Source organism: Dendropsophus ebraccatus, chromosome 5 (genome assembly GCF_027789765.1).
Source record: "Dendropsophus ebraccatus isolate aDenEbr1 chromosome 5, aDenEbr1.pat, whole genome shotgun sequence".
NCBI classification, from domain to species: Eukaryota; Metazoa; Chordata; class Amphibia; order Anura; family Hylidae; genus Dendropsophus; species Dendropsophus ebraccatus.
The window spans coordinates 25,892,257-25,908,524 of NC_091458.1; the positions used below are offsets into that span (position 1 = coordinate 25,892,257).

General features: G+C 42.8%; 1 protein-coding gene across 11 annotated transcripts in view; it reads left to right on the forward strand.

The window, feature by feature from the left end:
* The window catches only part of DLG2 (discs large MAGUK scaffold protein 2), an 818,767-nt gene that overhangs the window by 731,531 nt on the left and 70,968 nt on the right, over window positions 1–16,268 (forward strand). For all 11 annotated transcript variants that reach the window (XM_069969704.1, XM_069969702.1, XM_069969703.1 and 8 more), the window contains one exon: window positions 15,322–15,436. In XM_069969704.1, the coding sequence (XP_069825805.1) occupies window positions 15,322–15,436 (115 nt within the window). The remainder of the gene's footprint in view (window positions 1–15,321; window positions 15,437–16,268) is intronic.

Consider the following 16,268-nt stretch of genomic DNA (forward strand, 5'->3'; position numbering starts at 1 on the left):
CATTTCGTTTTCTAGTTGGAGCATGCGCAGAAGGGAAAAGACGACAGGAAGTTCTTCTGGGAAGTAAGGGGAGGAGCTGGAAAAAAAACTGTAAAAAATGGACACGAACGGAATTACAAACGAATGACAACGGAAGCAAACGGATGGCAAGCTTCCGCTAATTTTACTAAAATAAACGGATACACTAACATTTTGGGCTAGTGTGGCCGAGCCCTAATACATTGAAAGTTTCACAACTATGACAGGTTCAGACTTGGCACACCGGAGGACCACCAGGTGAACACCAATATTCTAGATGTCTAGTGGGTAATACATACATAACACAGCCATGACAGGTTCAGCCTGGCCCACTAAAGGATAATCAGGTAGATACCAATGGTGTTAGTGTTAATAGAAAATAAATACATCGTCAATGTAGCGTAACCAACACAGGGTGAGATTGACCTATGAAAGGATCATTATTATGGATAACATGATTTTATGTAGGAACTATTGCTAGGGGGTACAAACTTTATTAATGTTATTGATGTGATATAATGTCAGCCTGGCCCACCAGAAGATCCTCTAATAGAGAGGGTCCAATGTGAATACCAATCCTTTGATTAATACCAATAGTCTGGATTTGTAGTCATTATTGATGGGAGTAAGTAAATCACAGATGTTATGCAACCAAGGCTAGGACAGACTGGATAACTGTATATAATACTGATCAAGAGTATTATAAGAAAAAAAAATAATGTTACATCAAAGTGGATTCAAAAATGTTTGACTTTTTAAAGGGGCTATCCCATGATCAAACATTATGCCCTATGTACAGGATAGGAATAACTATCTGATCTGTGAGGGTTTGAGTGCTGAGATACAAATTGATCCCTAGATCGGAAGAACAAAGATCGGAATGTTCTGAATATTGCAGATAACCAGGGCTGCATCTGCCATGAGGTGAAATGAGTATCTTGCCCCAGGCGGCAGATTGCGGGGCCTTGGGGGAAGGGGGTGGCAGCGACAGGGCCTACAGTTATTACTAAACACTGATAAGCCCTGTTGTCTATAACTTTTCTTAACCAAAACCATATCAGGACTGAGCAAATATTTAGGAACATTGGGCCTAGAGATGTACTGCTGGTGTCTATCTATACTGCTTGATGGTGACCCCAATCTGGCTACTTAAAAAAAAAAAAATTAGAAAACAAAGGTTTGCACTATACCGCCAATATCTCTACCCAGTTAGTGGCATATCTGTTATACTCCCTTTTCTTCTAGCACTGTGTCATGTGTTATGTGACCTGTAGCAGCGGTTGATCCTCTGTTTCCCACAATCCAATTAATAAAAGCTATACCAGATTAAAGATCTATGCAAGCCTCACCTTTGAATCCCCTCATGGAGGTGTGGTCTTAACCAATGAGAACCCTTAGGTTTATGTTGTCCATAATTGTTGTCTTTTTGCATGCACTTACTAAGCATTGCTTCCACTTCCCAGAAACCTACTCCACACTGATGAGGGGCAAATACCCTGAAACAGCTGTCTGTGGATGGATACCTTGCTTTGGTGGTTTCCTTGATTGGAGACATTCCTTGGCTTGGTTGTTCCTTCCCGGAGGAAGGTCTGGCTAGTTCACTGATGTCAAGACATGTGATGGTGTCTCTTCAGTGTTCTTTTGCATATGTTGTCCATAATAACCTGAATTGGGAAGGTGACAAAAGTGCAGTCAGAAGAGGAGGGGACGGCAGCTTGTAGACAGCATAGATAGCAAGAGTAAGCAAAGTCAAAGAAGCCAGTAGAAGCAGGAGTCGCAGTAAGATAGGGGTAAAGCTGAAGAATCCTTAAAGGGGTTATTCAGCTTTATAAAAACATGGCCACCTTCTTCCAGTGACAGCACCACTCTTGTCTCCAGTTTGGGTTGGGTTTTGCAACTCCATTGAAGGGAATGGAACCAAATTGCAAACTGCACCTGAACTGGAGACAAGAGTTGTGTTGTCTCTGGAAAAAAAAAAGTACCCATGTTTTTTTTAACTCTGGATAACCCCTTTAAGACAGTCCAGAGATCAGCAGGAAATGAGCAGGAATAACACAAACTATTTATCAGTATGAAACCTATATCTAGGCAAGCAGCACCACCATGGTCGGCCATTTATCAGGATCAGCATCAGAGGCCAGGTGGTGCGGGTGGGGGTGAATCTTACAGCGAGGGGAGGGCACAGTCAGCCTGTCCTTTAGTTTTGTCACACAGTGACGGGCAGGGTTGATATCACTCTATTAAGGACGCAAGAATCTGCCCCCTGAGGCGAGAAGCTCATCTCACCTCACCCCATGGTTCTCAAAGCAAACCCTCCAGTTTAGACATAGGGTCACCTAGGCGTCATACAATATATTACCCCTGCCCTCTCCTTCCCTGTATGTGGCTGCTTCCGTTTCACACCCCATTCGTTGCAGTGCATGATCTATGGCAGACTGTAAATAGACAATTAGAAAAAGATGGTAATATATGATAGTGTTCCATTACAGTGACCCGAGGGACGTAAGTTAGGGATCGGCAATGGTGAATATATTACTCAGGAGATGATTACCCTTCATTCTCCATTTGTTGGTAAATGAATTCAATGCTTGTCAGATTTGTTATCCAGGGAGGAGTAATCTGCAATTCTCCATCGGAATCTTTGATGTGAGATGAAGAAGATGCGGGCAGTTTTTGGCTTGGTGTTTACCCTTTAATCTCTTTGCCTTGACACACAGTGTGAATTATTTATACCCCTCGGTATACAGAATGCCGGGGGATGGAGAGGAGAAGAGATTGCTTTGGAGAAGTCAGATTGCCCGGATTAATAATGCATTTCTTTTATAAGCCGAACCATATCATAGACGACAGGTAGCGCTGATGGGAAATTAAAAAAAAAAAATCTAATTGGAAAAAATTTCGGCTCATTAAATTTTAAAGCTATTTGGAGCCACTTTAAATATTATTGTTATAGAACCTATGGAGATAGTTGGACTTTTATGCCACAACCGGTAAAACCAGTACTTAACCAGTCTATTCCATTCATCACTCTTAACCCATACTTGCCAACTATAGAATGCACAGAAGACTCCCTGTCTCCCAGAATAGCAGTGAGAAACTGGATGGGTGCCTCGTGTCCTTAAATCATGCTTAACTTTTGCCTTTTCTGCACTTCTCTCCACTCCCAAGCATCACTACGGTTAATGTCCTAGCATCGTCTGGTATCAGGACTACAGTGTCCATATTGGGACATAGTCAGAAGTCAAAGTCAAGAATTATATTGACAAAAGTGTGACGCCTGACTCTGATACCTGAGTATTGACAACTAACTTCTAATACCTAACTTCTGATAACTGACTACTGACTTCTGACCATTGACAACTGACTTTTGACTTCTGACTACTGACTTCCGACTACTGCTACAGAAGTCAGTTGTCAGAAGTCAGGTATCAGAAGTTAATTGTCTGTACAGGACATGTGCAGTGCAGGAGTGAATAAACAGGGAGCAGTAAGTATCTTGCGCATATGTTCTGGAATCTGTATAAAAGGGGCCTACATAAGGGAGGGGGTCTGGTCTGAAATCTTTATAAAGAGCTGTTATGGGGATCTGTAAAAAATAAAAGGGGGGTCTGTATTGAAGAAGGAGATGCTAAGGTCTCTATTTTCTTGAATTACCCCTGACAGGAAGTTGTGTTGTCCTTTCATTTTCAGTATGGTGTTGTCTTAGCAGCTCACCAGCTCCTTCCTCTCTTCTGTATAATGCTGTCTTAGTAGTCTCTGCTGAATCTTGTCTTTGAACTCAAGCCCCAGCCCCTGAGAGATGTCGCTACCTCTGGTCAGGCCCTCCAGCCTGCATCACTATCTCCCTGTCGTATATAAATGCATCTTGTTATTGGGACATTTAGGGAAGAATGAGGTGTGTTTACAGCATGCTGCCTTGTGATAAATAAGAGGAGCTGCCAGGAAATCAATGCAGCAGGTGCTGCAGAATTATTGACTGCAAACTGAGAAACTGAGATGTTCTGCAGCAGTTTTGAGCGGGAAAATGGCAGGAGTGCTGTGGGAGGGGAATAGGCAAGGTGGAAGGGCCACGATGAAGATCTGGGGAAGAAAATGCATTCTGCAACTGCTCAACCAGAAAGTGGTGAGAGGCCATGATAGGGGTAAGGATTACAAACCCACTAAATAACAGAAGTGGGGCAGACAGGTAAGCAGTGCAATGGCTTTCTGCAGCAGTTTAAATTTTTTGACCTGATCGGAGTACCCCTTTAACTCTTTTATAGAGCTACAAAGGAGGATCTAGAAATATACCAACTATAGACACAGAGTAAGGCAATAGCATAAAACATAGGGCTCACTCACCTGAGGTACTGGAGAGGTCTGCAGGGTGATGTCACTTTTGTATCATGCAGTTGATGATGTCATCCGAATGGAAACAGGATGTGAACCATACTGTCGACCATATTGAAATAGCTTACATTGCATATGGAAATTATTGCTAAAATAAGCTCAATGTCCTGCTGGGAATTAGTGCTAAAAAGCTTCTGAAAGACTGGAGTTATTTGCCTACTGCTGTGCCCACAGCCATCCCGGCCACTGCCTGCCTCATCAGACCAGCACAGATGACAACAGGGGGCAAAGGGTCTCTGAGTCAATGGACCAATCTTTAAAGACTTATATACTTCTCCATACCACCTAAAATGTATATACCGTTATTATAGAACACTGTTGACACTATGCCAGGACTAAATGGTTTCATTTACTCTCAATAATCTTACCTCCATACTGTTACTGAAAAAAAAAAAAAGGAAACAATATTTCCCCATAAAGTGACCATATAGAGGTAGATACCACTCTCTAAATTATATATATGAGATTCCAGTGCAGTTACGTCCAGTGACCACAGGGGACATCTTCTCTAATTAGAGTCATTCACTTCTCCTCCCTTGTGCCCAGACCACTATGACGAGTCCTATGAACCATGACTTGACTGCAGAAGTTACAGCTCAAATATCTTTAGCTCCTTCGGTTTTCAGCACCCTCCTTTTCTTTTAACAAGCTCCCCAAGCTTTTACCTCCTCAAAAAGGGCCAAGTACATAGTGCCCCATATTATGTGCCAGATTGTAATAGTGCACAGTAAAAAAAAAAAAAAAAAAAAAAAGCCATTTTTTTTTCTACCCGACACTGTCATTGTGCCCCCATACAGTAATAATAGGGAATTGGACGAAATTCAAACAGCACACAGCACAGCCCTAACCAGCCAATCCAAGCACATATGCAAATAACTGAAGTGTAGCAGCCAGTAGAAGATGGCAGGTCCTTATCTTCTTGCCTCACTGACATAAATACAGATTTCCACAATTAAAGCAATTTTCTTTACTATTATAAGGCCGCTGTGGATGTCACTGTCAAGGGGCCGGTACAATAATTTGCTCCTAAAGGGCCGTTACCAAAGTCGCCCATAAAGGAATGGTGCCAAGGTCGCTCTTAAAGGGACAGCATTAAAGTCACTTAAAAAGGGACGGTACCAAAGTCGATCTTAATGGGACGGTACCAAAGGCACGGCACCACAGTTTCTCTTAAAGGGAGGGTACCAAAGTCGCTCTTAAAGGGAGGGTATTAAGGATTAAACTTTCTCTTAACCCCTTCCCGCATCAGAACGTAACTGTACGTCCTGATGCAGGAGGGGCGGTTCAGAAGGGGGCCACTCTGTGACCCTGCACTGAACCGCCGCATTCCCGGGTGCTATTGGTAGCCCGGGACTGCGGCTATTAGCGGGCACGGTCGATTGCCGCGCCCGCTAATTATACATTTAAATGCAGCTGTCAAAACTGACAGCTGCATTTAAATGTACTATGTGGCCCTTTCCCTGGTGTCTAGTGGGGGGATTATGGGGGGGGGGGGTGATCCCTTCTTTTTGTCGCACTGACACTGATCCCGGCTCGGCAATCTATCTATCAGACCAGACTAATACAGCAATGATCTAATCAATCATTGCTGTATTAAGTATACTGGAGTGATCTCTGCATACTGTATACTTCAGTAATAATAAAAGTCCCCCAGGGGGACTAAAAGTTGAAGTATGAAAAAAAAGTGTTTTTAATAATAATAAAAAATCCCCTCCCCTAATAAAAGCTTGAATCACCTCCCTTTTCCCATTTTGTAAATAAAAATAAATAAAGAAACCTATTTGGTATCGCCGCGTGCGTAATTGCCCGAACTATTAAATGATCACATTCCTGATCTCACACGGTAGATGGCGCAAGCACAAGAACCCACCAAAGTGCCACCTTAAAAGCAGCCATGTTCATCTTTGCCCCTTTAAATAATGCCCCACAGTTACACAAATAAGTAAAAGGAATGGCCACCGATTCCTTATATCACAATAGGCTCTGGCACCACCATCCTGAGACTATGGGGTTGCAGTGCTGCAACCTCCTCACTGATTTCCCCTGCATGGCGGCTCTCCCGACCACCTCACTGTGCAGGAATAATAGTAGAGGAGTCCCTGTACTGCGCCAGCACTGCAGCCCCTTCATTCTCAGGATTGGCGGGGGTCCCTGACGTCTGACACTCACCTGTCATAAAGCGATGGCAAATCCCAGCGAAATGCCGTGACATTACGAGGTGGGAGTAATAACCCTTTAATGCTGGATGATACTCTGCTTCACAATGTGTTTAAACACAAGAGATTAGTGAGATCAAAGGGGTGCGAGACATCAGAGCCAGGTAAAGAGGAGAGAGAACGGCCGCAGATTTTGCCCGACTTCTGCTAAATCACAGGACTTATCTGTCGAGACTCCCGTCTGATCATCTGTAATGGAACATTTATTAAGTATTTAATGTATGGATTTATGAAGGCAGAAGCCTCAGCTTTAATAACTCTTCTATTTGTGGCCTTGTCAGATACGGGAGGGGGATGGTGAGAGGGCGAGAGGGCCGCATGAGACACATGGATTGTTAATGAAGCCGGCAACTTCATTGACTAATGCTAGCCTTATATACACAATGACTGGTGGCCAAACACTGATCCAGATCACAGCTATCTCTCCTGATCATTTGGCCAAGTGTTCATGTGATCTGAGGGAAGAGGAGGGGTAAGTTGCTGCCAGACTCCCCTAGTGGCGGCTTATATGCACAAGAACAAAAGGAATGGGCAGTTCAAATTCAACATGGACGATGCTTCTCTCCCCCAATGTTACCTCCCTAGGGAGAGTCAAGGGGTCGCTATACACATAAGACGGGACGGACACACCCAGCAAATCTGATTTCATCAGGGAGAACCTTGTTTAGTACAGTATTTACCCTACAACACTTACAGTATTGTATGGTGGCCAGACTGGGATAGATAGTGCTCACAGTGTACACACATCACATAACACTCACACACTGGATACACACATCACATAACACTCACACACTGGATACACACATTACACATAACACTCACACACTGGATACACACATCACACATGGCACTCACCTACTGGATACACACATCACACACTGGATACATACTACACACTGCTCACACACTGGATACATACCACACACACTGGATACACACCACACACACTGCTCACACACTGGATACACACCACACACACTGCTCACACAATGGATACATACCACACACTACACACTGCTCACACACTGGATACACACCACACACACCACTCACACACTGGATACATACCACACACTACACACTGCTCACACACTGGATACATACCACACACTACACACTGCTCACACACTGGATACACACCACACACACTGCTCACACACTAGATACACACCACACACACCACTCACACACTGGATACATACCACACACTACACACTGCTCACACACTGGATACACACCACACACACTGCTCACACACTAGATACACACCACACACACCACTCACACACTGGATACATACCACACACTACACACTGCTCACACACTGGATACACACCACACACACTGCTCACACACTAGATACACACCACACACACCACTCACACACTGGATACATACCACACACTACACACTGCTCACACACTGGATACATACCACACACTACACACTGCTCACACACTGGATACACACCACACACACTGCTCACACACTAGATACACACCACACACACCACTCACACACTGGATACATACCACACACTACACACTGCTCACACACTGGATACACACCACACACACACTGGATACACACCATACACTGCTCACACAATGGATACATAACACACACCACTCACTTACTGGATACATACCACACACACCACTCACACACTGGATACATACCACACACCCCAACACCGCTCACACACTGGATACACACCACACACACATACACACACACACACACACACACACACCACTCGTACACTGGATACATACCACACACCCCAACACCGCTCACACACTGGATACACACCACACACACACACACACACACACACCACTCGTACACTGGATACATACCACACACCCCAACACCGCTCACACACTGGATACACACCACACACCACTCGTACACTGGATACATACCACACACCCCAACACCGCTCACACACTGGATACACACCACACACACACACACCACTCGTACACTGGATACATACCACACACCCCAACACCGCTCACACACTGGATACACACCACACACCACTCGTACACTGGATACATACCACACACCCCAACACCGCTCACACACTGGATACACACCACATACACATACATACACACACACCACTCGTACACTGGATACATATCACACACCCCAACACCGCTCACACACTGGATACACACCACATACACATACATACACACACACCACTCGTACACTGGATACATATCACACACACCACTCGTACACTGGATACATATGACTCATATGAACAATAAGTAAAGGGATGGTTCCCATCTCTGAATACATGGCTACCCACTCACTGTAATAGACTGCACAAGGTACATGGCTGATTGGGGGGGGGCTATTAGCATTGGACCTTGAGGAGCGTAAAGAGCTTGTTCTGTTTGATCACAAATCTTATGCTTCTATTTATACTTGTATCAATTTGGAACAAATTAAATACACTCATATGGCGGCCACCAGTTTAGCCATCAGATTGCTGCATAGGATTTGGGACTGATTTAGAGTTGGTGTTGGTGGGGTTACGGTTTTGCTTCCTTTGCTTTACAAAAAACTTGGATACAGTTGGATACAGTCCTACAAGACCTTAGAGCATCATATAGGACTTTTCAGGCTTTATATTTGAACCAAATTTATTTGATGCAAATCTAATCTCATACAAAATTTCAAGAAATATGCCCCCTCCGGCCCAGTGAAACCCTCAAGTATCTTTGCTATTTTGGAACAATCCATCATGTGTCACATACATCATATATACTTACCCTTCATCATTGTCAGTGTGGTTCTATCCATCCTCGACACATGAAAGAACAGAAAGCCTTGGGTTTTTGCACTTACAGAAGCCGTGTGGTTTGTCCATGTGGGAATATTGTTATTTTTTGCACTATATACATCTGCGCCATGCATGTCCCTGCAGAATAGTCTCTATTATTAGTCAGGTCAGATTTCCCTTGTGGTTCATTTGTAAACTTAGAATCGGGCAAACAGGAAATTGGAATATCGATTCTCTCTAATGGTTGGGGCCTGATAAACGTCTAACCCCAATCCTCTGTCACAAGGACCATGGGAAATAGGCTGCAAATATAGGATGCAATACCTCCGTACTAGAGCCCTAGTAAGGACATTATGCATCTGCTAGTCAGTGGTATATTTACGACTTGGTACACTAAGGGTAGGAGAGCATCCCTGGTGGTCTACCCCTTATGATCAGATTGTTATTATATACTGGGGTCCCTAAAGGATTTTGGGTACATCATTTTGTGAATATGTAAAGTGAAAGGAAACCATTAAATGCCAAGTAGAGCTTTGATACATCTGTGGTTGACCTTCTTGTGGGCTATTTACAGGGAACTGTGATGTACAAAGTCACCTGCTGTGCAATCGACCATATGCAGAGTGTATGAGAAGTCACAGGACTGGTGCACTGTGCACAAATCTGATTCCAGACTGTGGGTGGCATTTCCAGCAACCTCTTGCAGTTTACCCCCGAGGAAACCATGATGCACTTGACTTGCAACTGCCCTCATGACAATTTAGGGTGACTTAAATAAACACTACACTTTCAACAAACTGCAGTAATCAAAGCAACAGTAAAAAAAAAAAAATATATATATATATATATAAATATCTTATAAGACAAAACGACAACATATCTTATCAGAGAAAATTATCATTCACTAAAAAAACTTTACAGATCTGTCACGCTAAGTGATCAGAAGGATATAGAGACAACTTTAAGGAGTGGCAGAGAAGCTGCTGACAGCTCTAGTATCTGTTTGATTTCACCCTTTTGCTGGATTCATTGCTCAGTACTGCTCTATAATGTTCTCCATGATGCTGTTGCTTCTGTGGATGTGATATAAAGATATAGGAGCACAGGATCCCCTTCTCTGTTTGTATTGGGGACAACATAGCTGAGCATCAATATGCCTGCAGTACCAGATACAACCCATGGAGAAGTGTAGAGCTGTTTCTGGAAGAAAGCATGCATATTTTCTACACATCCTTTATACACAAATTTAATTAAGCTAAGAATATGCCCTATTTATATATTTACATGAAAGTGGGAAACCTCATTAGTGATATTCCATCTCTGCCGCTCTCATATTACTCACACAGCACGATGAGATGATGCTCTTTGTTGGTTTTTCATACAGATTTTTTGCCTGTTTAATTTGTTATCCGAGGTGCTTGACAGTGCATGATCCTGTAAAATTAGCAATTGTGCTGGGAAGCACAGACTCATCATAACACAAGTGTCTGCACAGAGCACTCAGGCCGGCGGCCGCATTGTATCCTGTTCCATCGCCCGTGAGTGGGCTGCGGTATATGCTGGGAGGATGAAAAAGAAAAATACACCAGAAGCAAAACACACACACACACACAAGTTGTATAGAGATATACTGCATAGCACATAAGGGTACGTTCACACAGCAGCAGATCCGCAGCAGACTTCATCTAAATAACTGAACACAGCATCAAATCTGCACCATCAAATCTGCTGCAGATCCGGTACGTGTGAACGCACCCTAAGGCTATGTTCACACTACGTAAAAGTACGGCCGTTGTTGCCATCGGCAACAACGGCCGTACTTTATGCGCTTGTGAACACTGCCTCTACTTCAATAGGATCCCGGCCGGAGCGTATACACATCGTATAAGCTCCGTCCGGGATGCCATGCGGACCCGCAAATAACTGACGTCAGTTTTCTGCAGCCACAATTCAGTGAATTGCGGCCGTAGAAACCAATGTCAGTTCGCACATTGAAGCGAGCGGTTCTGGCCGCTTGCTTCATTGTGTGCTGTGGGAGGTTCTGATGTGGGCGCGCGCTGATGCGCCCGCATCAGAACACTGCAGCCAAAAAAATCATTCGGCCGATCCGGGCAGAGACGGCCATTCCGTGACCCGGCCGGGGTCACGGAACGGCCGGTCTCTTATGTTGTGTGAACATAGCCTAAAGGTGTAAAGTACTACTACTTCTATATTACTCAAAAGATACAAACTGCTACATACAGCTCCATATAGTACATAAATATAAAAACTTATTATACACCAGAGCTGTAATCACTATTCTGCTGGTGGGGTCACTGTCTATGTACATTACATTACTTATCCTGTACTGATCCTGAGTTACATCCTGTATTATACTTCAGAGCAGCACTCACTATTCTGCTGGTGGGATCACTGTGTACATACATTACATTACTTATCCTGTACTGATCCTGAGAGACATCCTGTATTATACTCCAGAGCTGCACTCACTATTCTGCTGGTGGGGTCACTGTGTACATACATTACATTACTGATCCTGTACTGATCCTGAGAGACATCCTGTATTATACTCCAGAGCTGCACTCACTATTCTGCTGGTGGGGTCACTGTGTACATACATTACATTACTGATCCTGTACTGATCCTGAGAGACATCCTGTATTATACTCCAGAGCTGCACTAACTATTCTGCAGGTGAGGTCACTGTGTACATACATTACATTACTTATCCTGTACTGATACCGAGTTACATCTTGTATTATACTCCAGAGCTGCGCTCACTATTCTGCTGGTGGGGTCACTGTGTACATACATTACATTACTGATCCTGTACTGATCCTGAGTTACATCCTGTATTATACCCCAGAGCTGCACTCACTATTCTGCTGGTGGGGTCACTGTGTACATACATTACATTACTTATCCTGTACTGATCCTGAGTTACATCTTGTATTATACTCCAGAGCTGCACTCCCTATTCTGCTGGTGGGGTCACTGTGTACATACATTACATTACTTATCCTGTACTGATCCTGAGTTACATCCTGTATTATACTCCAGAGCTGCACTCACTATTCTGCTGGTGAGGTCACTGTGTACATACATTACTTATCCTGCACTGATCCTGAGTTACATCCTGTATTATACTCCAGAAGAATCGTGATGTTGCTGATCTAGAATACAGAGTGAACAGCGGGTCTCATCAGAATGAGCTCACACCATGTAATGACTACGACTCCCTCTTAGAAGCCAATGAATACTAATGTGCCAATATGGATGAGGCAGTCTCATGGTCCATGCCGCAGCAGGTCCTGTCTCTGAACGTATTGACTGTTCTGAGTTATTGGAACCCTTGGGAGACTCGGCGTGAGGTCCCGGCGCTAGTTGAGGCTTCATGTTCTGAAGTTAATATGAAGCACGTCTCAGAAATGTCTCGGAGAGATGTGAAATGCATTTATGAATGTTAAAGAGGTGACAGCAAAGGACGACTTATAATAGTGCGGCAGAAATATGAGAGGAACGGATGATACCACTCACACCTATAGGCATAGCTAGATGAGATACATAGATGGATAGATATCAGATAGATAGGAGATAGATAGATAGATAGGAGATAGATAGATAGATAGGAGATAGATAGATAGATAGATAGATAGATAGATAGATAGATAGATAGGAGATAGATAGATAGATAGGAGATAGATAGATAGATAGATAGATAGGAGATAGATAGATAGGAGATAGATAGATAGATAGATAGATAGATAGATAGATAGATAGGAGATAGATAGATAGATAGATAGATAGATAGATAGGAGATAGATAATAGATAGATAGATAGATAGATAGATAGATAGGAGATAGATAGATAGGAGATAGATAGATAGATAGATAGATAGATAGATAGATAGATAGGAGATAGATAGATAGGAGATAGATAGATAGATAGATAGATAGATAGGAGATAGATAGATAGATATGAGATAGATAGATAGATAGATAGATAGATAGATAGATAGATAGGAGATAGATAGATAGATAGGAGATAGATAGATGATAGATAGATAGATAGATAGATAGATAGATAGATAGATAGATAGGAGATAGATTGATAGGAGATAGATAGATTGATAGGAGATAGATAGATGGATAGGAGATAGATAGATAGATAGATAGATAGATAGATAGATAGATAGATAGATAGATAGATAGATAGATAGATGTCAAGGACCGGGCCATGATGTTCACATATGACCGGTCTAAATGATTCTGAGATGGTTTTCTCGTGACAAAATGTACTTCATGTTAGTAGTAAATTTTGAACGATACATGAATGCTGTTTTTGTGAAAAACTCTAAAATGTCATAAAAAGTTGAACAATTTGCATTTGTCTAGGTTTGAAATTCTCTGCTTGTAATATGGATAGTCATGCAACACAGATGAGATAATAATTCGCATTTTCAATATGTGTCCTCTATGTCAGCATTTTTTGGTAAAGATCATTTTACTTTTTAAGGTGCTAAAGGGCTTAGACGTTTAGCAGCAAATTTTTTCAAAGTTCTAGATCTAGTACACTAACAGGGACGACAATCAGGTACAGTAACAGGAGCGGCAATCAGGTACACTAGTGGATGATAATAAGGTACATTAACAGGGGCAACAATCAGGAACACTAACGGGTGACAATAACATACATTAACATGGGCGACAATCAGAAGCACTAACAGGGGCGACAATCAGGAACACTATCAGGTGACAATCAGGGTCATTAACAGGCGACAATCAGGAACACTAACGGGCAAAGATCAGGAACACTAACGGGTGACGACCAGGTAGATTAACAGGCGTCACTCAGGAACACTAACAGCAACAATCAGGTACACTAACCATGGCGAAAATCATATACACTAACAGGAATGATGATCACATACACTAACAGTGGCCACAATCTGGTACTGTAACAGGAGTGATGATTATGTACAGTAAAAGGGGCAACAGTCAGGTAGACTAACAGTTGCCGATCTAGTATACTTAAAAGGAGTGGTGATCCGGTACAGTAACTGAGGCTATGATCTAGTACGGTAATGCATGACAATCAGGTACAGTAACAGGGGTAAAGATCAGGTACAGCAGTGGGACAGGGATGACAATCAGGGTCATTAACAGGCGACAATCAGGAACACTAACGGGCAAAGATCAGGAACACTAACGGGTGACAATCAGGTACATTAACAGGGGACAATCAGGAACACTAACAGGGGCGACAATCAGGTAAACTAACCGTGGCGAAAATCAGATATTGTAACAGGAATGATGATCACATACACTAACAGTGGCGACAATCTGGTACAGTAACAGGAGTGATGATTAGGTACAGTAAAAGGGGCAAGGGTCAGGTAGACAAACAGCTGATGATCTAGTATACTTAAAAGGGGTGGTGATCAGGTACAGTACCTAAGGCTATCATCTAGTACAGTAATGCATTACAATCAGGTACAGTAACGGGTAAAGATCAGGTACAGCAGTGGGACAGGGATGACAATTAGGTACAATAACAGGCATGACTATACTTACAGTAAGGAGTTATAGGGATATACAGCCACAGGGGAGACTATTAGGTACTGCAACAGGAGAAAATTTGCTGCTGTCATTGAATGAAAGCATGTAGTGAAAACATGTAACAAGGACGTTGGATGTAACATTTGATGACCGTATAGCCAATATTAACCATGGGTGGCGCTATCTTTAATTGACAAGCCTTTCCAGTCAATTAAACATCAGTCCTCTTCAACCGACAGCGCATTCGCGGCTCATTTTCTCTGTCGTCTGATGGTTATGGACGGGTCACTTGGCAAACATTTTCATACCATGTTTCTGCTTTAATTCTCTCATCAGAGTACGCTCGATTTGAAGCAAAAATCCATGACCTACGCGAGCAGATGATGAATCACAGCATGAGTTCTGGGTCTGGCTCTCTGAAAACAAACCAAAAGCGTTCCCTCTATGTGCGGTAAGTGAGTGGCGGCTGGAAAATGGAAAATAACGTTATTGGTTGTCATCAATTTAGAATTTTTTTTTTTCAATATAGAGATTGGTTTATTTATGTGTTTATGCTGAATGGAGGGGATGCCGGAACGTGATACTACCATAATGTTCCAGGAGTTCTAAGGTTGTTTAATAGTGCAATTGGGCCCTATGAGCTACTCGGCCCGTTAGCAGCTGCTTCCCTTATAAAACCCTTTGGTCCTTAGCTACACAGGTGATTTTTTTTGATGCAATGGAAACTTCTAGAGACATCCAGAGTTGGAAGCCGCCCACAGTGACATCATTTACTGAGGGAGCACGATGTCACAGCTTCTATATTGCAATCCCATATTTAAAGGGGTTCTCCAGGGTGGTGCAAAAACAGCGCCACCCCTGTCCTTAGGCTGTGGCTATGTTCACACAAAAACGTCAAAAATAGAGAAAAGGCGTCCGATTTTGATATTAAAAATAACGTCCATTTTTGCCGCGGTTTATATTACTGCAATGGCAATGCATTGAAGTCAATGGGAAGACGGATGTACAATGCACACAATGTATTAAATAACGGACGTTTTTACCGCAGACGTCAAAACAATAAACATGATCATTATTTTTGGACGTCTTTTGCAAACGGCGGACGTTTTTTATTAGTTGTTCACACACAGTTCTTTCTCCGTTTTTACTATTAAATTCAATGGACTTTTCAATTAAGCCGCATCCAAAGGGCAATTAGTAATCCCAAACTAGAGTAATGTGCAAATACCAGTCATTGCACTAAGGGGGAGGCCAGACAGCTAAATGAAGTCCGTTATTTTAGA